This window comes from Electrona antarctica (assembly GCF_951216825.1).
Source record: "Electrona antarctica genome assembly, contig: scaffold_123, whole genome shotgun sequence".
Lineage (NCBI taxonomy): Eukaryota > Metazoa > Chordata > Actinopteri > Myctophiformes > Myctophidae > Electrona > Electrona antarctica.
Genome location: NW_027638227.1, coordinates 100,001 through 111,910, shown reverse-complemented (window position 1 = coordinate 111,910; position 11,910 = coordinate 100,001). Strand labels below are relative to the sequence as shown.

General features: G+C 46.1%; 1 protein-coding gene across 5 annotated transcripts in view; it reads right to left on the bottom strand.

Annotated features, from left to right (window-relative positions):
* The window catches only part of LOC306918267 (zinc finger protein 536-like), a 51,739-nt gene that overhangs the window by 7,322 nt on the left and 32,507 nt on the right, over positions 1-11,910 (bottom strand). For 2 of the 5 annotated variants that reach the window (XM_079531138.1, XM_079531139.1), the window contains exon 3: positions 3,947-4,930. In XM_079531138.1, coding sequence (XP_079387264.1) covers positions 3,947-4,930 — 984 coding nt within the window. Of the gene's footprint in view, positions 1-1,625; positions 1,732-3,931; positions 4,931-11,910 lie in introns of those variants that run through there. The other 3 variants (XM_079531140.1, XM_079531142.1, XM_079531141.1) reach the window with 3 other exon arrangements.

Sequence of the window (11,910 nt, the reverse complement as noted above, 5' to 3'; positions counted from 1 at the left end):
GAACATTGTATATGAACAGTATGATGACCATGACAGTAGTTTGGGGGCGGGGGGGGCTATTATAATAACCCATTTTGACCTGGGAACGATTCTAAAAATGTCTTCTAAATCCTGACAGTTTTCTGAAAAAGCTATGTTTCTATGTCAGTCGTTCTTCGATTTTTAAAAAATAGCAGACCTACAAGCTCGTAGCGCGCCACTCGGTGGCGCGCTATGAGCTTGTAGTTCTGCTATTTCTCAATAGCTAAAGCATAACATAATGCTAACACCAAAAGAGGTGCCCCGCCCAAAATGGGATAACCATCTGTAGGATACGTTCAAATGTAAAACTACATCTTGCTGTTAGAATCATAAAGAAAGAGGAACAGATGTTAATCCCTAATGGAGCTGACAGGCTCTTCCCTGTCTTTCACATGAGCATATCGAGTTTCTCAATAAGAGAGAGAGAGCGGGGCGGGGGGGGATCAGAGGGAAGGTGTATCGTGTTGCACTCGTAACACATGCATATCAAAGGCCCCAGCTGTTAGATTCGCTCTCTTGAGAGACGGCATTATTAAATCTGCACTCGGTGAGCAGCACATCACACTTGGAGCGTTGAGCGTTAAGCCTTCTCCATCGGGTTTGGTTTGATTTGTGACCCATCACAGGAGATGAGAGATTATATCATCTCTTAACCGCGTGAACCCTATATCGTTCCTAGTCTGGGGGGAGTGAACGTTCGGCGGAAATAATAGCAGATGAGATCTACAAGCCCATAACGTTGTGATCTTGTAGATGAGGTTATTTTTGCGGAACAATGTGAGCTTGTATTGTATATTTCGCTATATGAACACTATGAAATGTTATCCGATAAATTATTTTTGTGGGAATCTTTCTCCGGACTGGAGGAAACACACCTGAAATCTTAGTTTCTGTAAAGAGCTGGAGAGATCAAGGAAGCTTTTTTCTGAGGAAAAGGTGGGTCTGGACGCCCGGGGATGCGCCATGACGCTTTCATGGATGGCACTGAACACAAACCTTGGATCTGAAGTTTGATGAAATACATGGCAGTGATTGGAGCCGGCTGGACCAGCTCATGAACAAGTACTATTCATGAATGATTGAGACCTTTGTCATATAATCGGTTCAGGAATTTAACCCATTTTGGGCGGGAACCCCTTTTGGTGTTAGCATTATGTTATGCTTTAGCTATTGAAAAATAGCAGATCTACAAGCTTCTACGAGCTTGTAGGTCTGCTATTTTTTAAAAATCGAAGAACGACTGACATAGAAACATAGCTTTTTCAGAAAACTGTCAGGATGTAGAAAACATTTTTAGAATCTGAGCTCAGGTCAAAATGGGATAAAAGAAGACATATCACAGGTTGATTTATAATCACTTTCTTTTGGATGTGCACAGTAGAATTTATTGAGGATCTAAACAGCGGCAGGTATCGTTTCTGTCTCGGAGGTATCGTGGGATTTGGTTGCCAGACAACGGTGGACAGTCTCGCGATACTTGGCTTTGTGCTCTTTAGATACCTCTATAAAATGACACAATGTACACATCAAAAAACAAACAACTAAAGAATGTGTTATATGTCTTGTTTTATTTTCCAGAAGCGATAACGGAATTTGACAAAGGTCTCAGTCATTCAGCAAAAGTGTTCGTTTATGAGCTGGTCACCGGGCTTTCATTGACTCCAAAACAATTCCATCGAACTTCCGGGTGCAGTTTGGCTCCTAATATACCTTGGGAGAGATGAGGAGATTACAGTAAGAATATGGAGCTTTAACCTTTTGACAATACACTTTATTTTGACCAAAACATTTCACTTACAGCACATTTAAAGTGTACTGGTAAGCATTTAGCAGTCACACCACCTGCGCCTCCTTCAGCTCTTGTTTAAATTCATAAATATGACACTCGTTCACGTTCATGAAACAATTCAGGCCCGTTCATGGAGGTTAGCACTGCAGCATTTGGGCACCAAAATGCGTAAATAGAGCATTATTCCGGGTGCTTCAAACACCAGTGAGCAACTTCCATTAAGATTAATAGCTGGGTGCGGGGCAGTCCGCACTCTAAGGCAGGGGTTCTCAACGTTTTTGGCCGGGGACCCCCGGAAATGCTTTGGCAATGTCTCGGGACCCCCGCCCCGCCCCCTCCCGACCCCCAATATAAATTGACTGCTACAATAACCTTAAACCATTTTGGGCGGGAACCCCTTTTGATGTTTTAAGCATTGTTATAATTTAGCTTTTGAAAAATAGCAGATCTACAAGCTCATAGCGCGCCACCGAGTGGCGCGCTATGAACTTGTAGGTCTGCTATTTTTGAAAAATCGTGAAAATAATTTTTTTTTTTTCTTTTTTTTCTTTTTTTTTTAAATATTTTGGGGACCCCCTAAAATATTTTGGCGACCCCCCGAGGGGTCGCGACCCACGGGTTGAGAACCCCTGCTCTAAGGTGACATCACTCAGGGGGAGGTGTGATTAGGAGCAGGACATGGGAGACGAGCTGAGGCAAATCATGGACAAACAGGTAGGGGCTGAGGCTGTGACCAGGTAGGGGCTGAGGCTGTGACCAGGTAGGGGCTGAGGCTGTGACCAGGTAGGGGCTGAGGCTGTGACCAGGTAGGGGCTGAGGCTGTGACCAGGTAGGGGCTGAGGCTGTGACCAGGTAGGGGCTGAGGCTGTGACCAGGTAGGGGCTGAGGCTGTGACCAGGTAGGGGCTGAGGCTGTGACCAGGTAGGGGCTGAGGCTGCGACCAGGTAGGGGCTGAGGCTGCGACCAGGTAGGGGCTGAGGCCGCGACCAGGTAGGGGCTGAGGCTGTGACCAGGTAGGGGCTGAGGCTGTGACCAGGTAGGGGCTGAGGCTGCGACCATGACAAGATCAGTGGTTCTCCAACTCTTTCATAACAAGGACCCCCAATGTTATTGGCCACGGACCCCCATCTGAAATTATTTTGTGCCAGGGACTCCCTACAAGATACAATATTTGCCTAAATTGTAAATTTGTATGGGGGTCATAATGCAGATCTATAGATCTGTTGTTGCTGGAACCCCCCCTCTCATGTAACAAGATAGATGGCCCTAATACTTGCCTGATGGTTGTTAAGAATGCATTGAGAATCAGGTATTTGGCGAGAAAACTACACTAAAAAGGAATCTAATAATGTTCCTCAGCTAACCAAGAACCATCATAGTCAGATGGCGTGTTTGGATATTTCCGCTATCTGGAGATCTGCCAAGGTTTTCCCAGAATACGAATGCTGGGGTTCAAAACTAGCCGATGTACATTAAGCTCACAACTCAGCTTTCAGATCAGCTTTTAGTGTGTGTGTGTAAACACAAACATTAACCCATTCTGACCTGAGATCAGATTCTAAAAACGTCTTCTACATCCTGACAGTTTTCTGAAAAAGCTATGTTTCTATGTCAGTGGATCTTCGATTTTTCAAAAGCTAAAGCATAACATAATGCTAACACCAAAATGGGTTCCCGCCCAGAATGGGTTAAATCCCATTGACAATGAATGGACGATTTTAAGTGTTTGTGTAAACACAAACATTGCGTAACACAAACGTTGAAGACGAAGATGAGGACGCAAATTCTGATTGGCCGGAAATTAGATGATGTATGATGATAAGAGCGCCCCCACTTTACACAGGTGTAATTTTGTTTGTGATTTGTGAAAACTTTTAGTAAAATTAAAAGAAGTTTGCTTTTTTACCTTCCCACCCCCCTTGATGCACATTTGCGCAAATTTCCACCTATGACATGCCCAATATAGTATAGGGACACCTACATAGGTTGAAAGTTGAAGTCAGTGAAGTACCTGCATTTGTCCAGTAGATGGAAGCATACTCTTTCAAATACAAAGGTTGCATTCAGCACTATGGGACAATGGTTATGAGACACAAAAAGCTGAACTTTAAATATACCTACGTTAACGACACTAACCTGAAGTGGCGTCTTTGTCCAGGGCCCCGTCCGCGTTCAGAGTGGCAGCGTGACTGTTGGCGGACAACAACATCTCGTTGAGGCCCCCAGAGGACCTCAGGACGGACAGCAGGCTCCTGTGATGCTGCAGTGGATGACCTTGGCCTGGCGTGACTTTCTCCAGAGAGGAGATGGGAGACTCGGTGACATCTCTGCCCCACTTGGGCAGCTTCTCGCGGGGAGGTGAGAGGGCCTCGTCGGACCCCTGGAAGTCAGTGGGAACCTGTGGGTTTGGCTCCACGGTGTTGTTGTTCTTCATCATCATCCAATTGCTCATGACCTCCTCTTCATCTTCCTCTTCCTCCGGGTCAAAATCAACGTCCTCAAATCCACCCATTCCGTTTTGATCTGCTGGGTCGCAGTGAGGCAGGCCTGCATAGTTCTTGTGAGTCTGGATCAAGCAGTCCTCTCCGGCTCCTCGCGCCAGCAGATCACACTGTTGCGCCGGTTTCACGCCAGGCTCATGTGAGTAATTTCGCAGCCTGGGAGTTGTTGTGGCAAACGAGGAGTTTCCGTTACCATAGAGACTGGCCGCCGCAGGTACCAGCGCGCCAGGACACCTGTCCGGGTGGGACACGACGGACTCTGGGCGGACGGACAGATCCAACGGCTCGTACTCACACTTCCCCGTCTGGCCTTTCAGAGAGCCGTTCACGACCTGGTTGCCGAGGTCAGGTTGTGTGTTGGCATGAAGGGCGTCGTCAGCATGGCTCTCCGCGGCCAGGTAGAGAGCCGCGTCCGGGCTCCAGTTCTCCCTGGATCCGGGTCTGAGCGTGTGATTGGGGCTGGGCCCGGGGCTGGTGCTCGCCGGAGGCTGCAGTGGTGATGACAGATCCCTGCCGCTCTGCCAGTGAGTGAAGTGGTAGCGCTCCATATGGAAACCCCTGGACGTTGGCTGTGTGCTGGCGTAGTCACTGGGCAGCGTGCAGCGGTAGGCCTGGTCACCTGTCACACACACAGTCACACACACAACACAAATGGATCCCAAATCAGATTTTGATGCTTCAACCTGGTCTCTATTTTGGGCACAATTCTAAATGTTTACACCTTTATGTGTGTCTGTGTGACTCGGTAGGAGCTAATCTTGCAAACCACTGGACTGATCCGTGCCAAATGTCTTGTGTACACTGCCAGTAGGCCACAGTACCAACTACCTCCACTAATTTCATTTCACATTATGTTTTATACTTTGAAATATTTATATGTATATACACTTTAATTTTATAATGTTTATGTTTATTGAAGGATCCCCATTAGAGACACATGACTGAGCCTCTAGTCTTCCTGGGGTCCTGTCACTTATCACTTATCAGACTAAAACCTTGCCCAATTTAAATTTTTGTTGGAAATAGCAGATCTATACAAGCTCACACCACATTGCAATGTGACTCGTTGTAAGCTTGTAGATCTCTTATTTTCACTGAATGATACCGTTGCACGATGAAGTATCAAATAAAAGTTTTTAAAGGAGCACTTCACCTATTTTCAACCATATTTTCATATAATTGGTGCTAATGCTCATTTCACTAGTAAGAGACCACACCTTCGCTCAAGATTAACAGTTTATTGAAACAGAATGAGATGAATGCGGAGTGGAGTGAGGAACCCAAGGTAGGGCGAGACTCAGGGGGTGCCGTGTCGTTAGTCAGAAGGTTCCTTGTTCCGAAATTACTATCCCTATCTCTAATCCTAACCTAAACATAACCGCAAGCACGGGAGCAGTGCATGTTCGGACTAACGGGACTTCGGATCTATGGGCAGTTCCCACTCAGGGTGGGGGCGTAGTCTCTGGAGCTGACGGTCATCTTTGCTCTACTCGGAATGAGCGGTTGGTTGTCTCTGCTCCGTCACTGCCCCCCCTGGATTCCTAGAGAATCGAGGCGGAAGGAGGAGGTTGGGGTGGAGGAGGATGGTGATTTTGAAGAATAGTGAAAATAGCCGATCTACAAGTGCAGTACTCTCAACCCATGTTTGGTCTGTCGTGGAGCAGAACAAACAACTTGGTTGAGAGATCGCAGGTGTATTTATACTGTGGTGATTGGCCGGGTGATAATGAAAGGCAGGTGAGTTTGATAAGGAGGGAGGAGTTGTTGATAATGAGGGAGGAGTGGTTAAGCGGAAGGAGGTCTCTTCTCCCGAAACTGCGTTGTATAAATACAACTTCCCTATAAGATGGCACCATTTCTGTCTCTCTCACCAGTGGGCCTTCATTGTATAGAAACCTGCCTACCAGTCACACCAGTTACTGATGATGTCACTGGTAGGCACGTTCTGAACTGTGCACAGCCCTCCTCTGTGACAGAGAGTGAGTAGAAAGAAATGGTGCCATTATTGGAGAAATGGGAGGTGGTCCTTTAAGTGGCTAGGAAACACATTCAGAACCAGGTACAGTATAGGGAGGTTGAGGCCTTCTCACCGTCTCACCTGATACAGAGACTCACAACAAAAGCATAACAGATCCAAACTCACATTTTCATACTAAGCATGCATGTGCATATCAAGCATACAGATTTGTATTTTATTTATCTTCTTCCTGGTGAAGCGCATAGGCTACACAGTGCATACACACTACAGTGCAGTAACACACCGTTCTGCAAACATGAAAAATGTTGCAATCCCATACAAGGCTGAGTTGAATGATTTAAGCCCTGCGCCCACAGTAAATCAAGCTTGTAATCAGCTTTCAGCTCCAGTGATCCATCATATCACAGTATGGATACGACTCCTCCATGTGCAATAAATACACTCAAAGATGTTAACACCAAACAAGATTCTTCCTCCAATAATTACCCAGTCACACCGCAAAAGCAACGAGCGGGTTGGCAGATGTCGCAGACAGGAACCTCATTCCATCAAAACCAGTAACGGGGTTTCCCAGTTCAGAAATAACCAAGTGTAACATGTGGTGCATACTTTGTGAATAACTTACGCTGCGCACTTGAGTTTATTTATGCTTCGTACCAGGAAATAACCGGCGTATATAATTCAAAGAGTGCAAAATGAATTACTATGCAAAGTAATAAAGGGGTTTTTGCTTTGTTCTGTTTTTCTTTTTTGTTTCTTTTTTCAGACCATGCATGCATGTTCATTTAAATGTTCAGATTTCATCCTCCTATATACACAGTATGATACTTATAAGTACAGGTGTTTGGCGTAATTTCATTCAGTTCAAATATAAAGTTGCAATCCGTATAACTTTCACATCCCACCCGGCATTCAAAGCCAGGTTCTCCCGAATTAGCACCAACATTGTTACTGTTAAAGCTATAAAGGAAAACGCATTTAGGAACATCATCATGAGATATCTCCCTTTGAATTTCATGCAATACCTCTTGTCAACCTGTAGTGTATCCTAGCAGGGTCCAAATGTCCTAATGGAAGAATAGGGATTAATACAGTACACTACAGACTGGTTATAATAACAGGTTATGGAATGGGGCTTAACCCTAGAAGACCTGAGGCCGATTCTACAAATGGCTTCTAAATCAGTAGTTCTCAGACTCTTTCGTGCCAATTAAGGACCCTCAAAATCATATATATTTGGTCGTGGAATCCCCATTTGAAAATGTTTTGGGCCAAGGACCCCCAGAAGAGACGATTTGTGTAATTTCTTTTAAAATAAAATAAAAAAGTTCACAAAAATAGCAGATGTACAAAAGCTTGTATGTCTGCAATTTGTGAGAACCACTGTTTTTCCCGGTTTGATTGGGTTAACGCAGGGGTTCTCAACGTTTTTGGCCGGGGACCCCTGGAAATGCTTTGGCAATGTCTCGGGACCCCCGCCCCGCCCCCTCCCGACCCCCAATATAAATTGACTGCTACAATAACCTTAACCCATTTTGGGCGGGAACCCCTTTTGGTGTTTTAAGCATTATGTTATAATTTAGCTATTGAAAAATAGCAGATCTACAAGCTCATAGCGCGCCACCGAGTGGCGCGCTACGAGCTTGTAGGTCTGCTATTTTTGAAAAATCGTGAAAATAAAATTTTAAACAAAATCTTTTTTTTTTTTTTTTTTTTTTTTAATAATTTGGGGACCCCCTAAAATAATTTGGCGACCCCCCGAGGGGTCGCGACCCACGGGTTGAGAACCCCTGGGTTAACGGGCCTTTTTTGAGCTACGGAGTGTTTTGGGGATCATGTCCAGAGTGCTACACATGCACTGTGGGTGTGTGATCATGATGTGCATGTCTCTACACATGCACTGATTGTGTGTGTGTGATCATGATGTGCATGTCTCTACACATGCACTGATTGTGGGTGTGTGATCATGATGTGCATGTCTCTACACATGCACTGATTGTGGGTGTGTGATCATGATGTGCATGTCTCTCTTCTCTGTGTGTGATTGTGGGTGTGTGATCATGATGTCTCTCTTCTCTGTGTGTGATTGTGGGTGTGTGATCATGATGTCTCTCTTCTCTGTGTGTGATTGTGGGTGTGTGATCATGATGTCTCTCTTCTCTGTGTGTGATTGTGGGTGTGTGATCATGATGTCTCTCTTCTCTGTGTGTGATTGTGGGTGTGTGATCATGGTGTGCATGTCTCTCTTCTCTGTGTGTGATTGTGGGTGTGTGATCATGATGTCTCTCTTCTCTGTGTGTGATTGTGGGTGTGTGATCATGATGTCTCTCTTCTCTGTGTGTGATTGTGGGTGTGTGATCATGATGTCTCTCTTCTCTGTGTGTGATTGTGGGTGTGTGATCATGGTGTGCATGTCTCTCTTCTGGGTGTGTGATCATGGTGTGCATGTCTCTCTTCTGGGTGTGTGATCATGGTGTGCATGTCTCTCTTCTCTGTGTGTGATTGTGGGTGTGTGGTCATGATGTGCATGTCTCTCTTCTCTGTGCATAGGAAAGTGAAACTGATGATGAGTCACTTGAACTATTCAAAAGTTATCTTCAGCACATTTCCAGATAAGAGTGCTCCGCAAAAAAAGATCAATGCGCAGTGTTAGGAAGAGGGGCGCTCTAGGAAGAGGGGCGCTCTCCAGTCTTTCTGTACCATAGATATGCAGAAATTAAAGCACTAGCAGCTTAAACAATGCTTTCTGTGACTGTTGACAGTGGACACTGACCCAGACCTAAGCCCTACTGTACAAAAGTTGGTGTATGACCAATAGCCAAAACAGCCGATATGCAGCGCATTCTCCAGCTTCTGCTATTTCTTTGTCCCCCGGATCGCCGGCAACAAGCGCGCCGAGTTTGAAGACAGAAAGTTCTCGAGACGCGTGCGGCGCCGTGAACTACAGACCGAAGGACGTACAGACGTGCAGAGGTGATGTTCAGGGTAGGTACGCTCACAAAAAACATGCAGTAATCCTGGTCTCTAAACTGCCTTCCTCTGGCCAGACGGGGCGCCTGATGGAGGGGAAAGGAACTGGTCAGAACATGTGTTCCTTCCACGTGCTACATCCGGCCAGGGAAACTCCCCCCCTGTCAGGTGAAAAGAAGCAGCTTGGACTACTCATGCATAGAAGGAAGCATGAGGTCTGTCCGATGCGCCCCCAGGTTGGCAGAGGAAGTGTAGCGCCCAGGATTACATTAGATAATTGACACTGGGTGAAAAAATGGGTTGCAAAATTGTGGGATAAAAATTGAATTAAAAAAAAAGAGGTGATGTTCAGGCCTCTATGCGCCCTTCACATCTACATTTTCAGGTCCCCATCCATATATGGGCATGCTACGTTTGTGACGCCCACCGTCCACCCAAAAGGCAATTGTATAGCCTATAGGAAAGGATATAATGCCCAAAATACTAAAATAGGGACGCCATGGTTGAAAGTACCAGCTCAGTGGCCTTGTGGTTAGAGTGTCCGCCCTGAGACTGGGAGGTCGGGGTTCAATCCCCGGCCGGGTCATACCAAAGACTCTAAAAATGAGTCCTCCCATGCTTGGCACTCAGCATCAATGGGTTGGATTGGGGCTAAGTGCCTGCGACATACTAGCGTCATGTCCAGGGGGTGTACTTGTACATCATGTCCAGGGGGTGTACTTGTACGTCATGTCCAGGGGGTGTACTTGTACATCATGTCCAGGGGGTGTACTTGTACATCATGTCCAGGGGGTGTACTTGTACATCATGTCCAGGGGGTGTACTTGTACATCATGTCCAGGGGGTGTACTTGTACATCATGTCCAGGGGGTGTACTTGTACATCATGTCCAGGGGGTGTACTTGTACATCATGGCCAGGGGGGTGTACTTGTACTTCATGTCCAGGGGGTGTACTTGTACGTCATGTCCAGGGGGTGTACTTGTACATCATGTCCAGGGGGTGTACTTGTACATCATGTCCAGGGGGTGTTCTTGTACATCATGGCCAGGGGGTGTTCTTGTACATCATGGCCAGGGGGTGTACTTGTACATCATGGCCAGGGGGTGTACTTGTACATCATGGCCAGGGGGTGTACTTGTATATCATGGCCAGGGGGTGTACTTGTACATCATGGCCAGGGGGTGTACTTGTACATCATGGCCAGGGGGTGTACTTGTATATCATGTCCAGGGGGTGTACTTGTACATCATGTCCAGGGGGTGTACTTGTACATCATGTCCAGGGGGTGTACTTGTACATCATGGCCAGGGGGGGTACTTGTACATCATGTCCAGGGGGTGTACTTGTACATCATGTCCAGGGGGTGTACTTGTACATCATGTCCAGGGGGGGTACTTGTACATCATGGCCAGGGGGGGTACTTGTACATCATGTCCAGGGGGGGTACTTGTACATCATGTCCAGGGGGTGTACTTGTACTTCATGGCCAGGGGGTGTACTTGTACATCATGTCCAGGGGGTGTACTTGTACATCATGTCCAGGGGGGTGTACTTGTACATCATGGCCAGGGGGTGTACTTGTACATCATGTCCAGGGGGTGTACTTGTACATCATGTCCAGGGGGTGTACTTGTACATCATGTCCAGGGGGGGTACTTGTACATCATGGCCAGGGGGGGTACTTGTACATCATGTCCAGGGGGGGTACTTGTACATCATGGCCAGGGGGTGTACTTGTACATCAAGCTGCCTCACGCTACAGAAACACGAGGCACATGGCTCGGCAAGGCTACTTATGGTTGAAAGTGGTTAAATTATAATGGCTCTCACATCAGCAACACAACACTACATCAGTTTTTCTCAATGTCAGGCCAGGGGACCAAATGGACCCTTACGAGTCTCTGTAACTCGTTTTGTACCTTTGTACACTCTCAAGAGTTAAATTAAAACGGAATATTTTATAGTGTAATTTGGGGTTTTCAGAAAAAAATAAAATTGGGAATGGGGGTTCTTGGCCTAATGCTTATCAAACTAGGGGTCCTTTCCTTGCAACGCAAAACATGAAGAATAACTTGACTACATCTCATGTAAGGTAAGAGTTAAACACATACAACTTCAGCATGCATGTTAAGAGTTAAAGCACGCTCAACATCAACGTGTAACGCCAGGGTTAAACACACTCCCTGCCACCATTTTGAGTTAATGATTGTCGGAGGCCTCAGCCTCACACTGTCTTTAAACAGCCCAGCTGTTTCTCTGCCATTCCAATTACAGTAAAAGTCATCTGACGCCATTAAGCCACAAATATTGGCAGTTTATTGCCCAACACTCTCCTGGCATTTGAAGGTCAGGTCATACATTATACTGTGTCTTTTAGGGATGCGTCTGGGATGGGCAGATAAAGCCACCACCATTAATTTAATTCTATGCATATTGATGCCGTATTGTTCTTCTTTAATCCATTTTGGGCGGGAACGCCTTTTGGTGTTAGCATCATGTTATGCTTTAGCTATTGAAAAATAGCAGATCTACAAGCTCGTAGCGCGCCACCAAGTGGCGCGCTACGAGCTTGTAGATCTGCTATTTTTTTTAAATCGTGAAAATGTGGCGCAAATCATTGAATATATATTTCAGAGCGAACATTGTGAA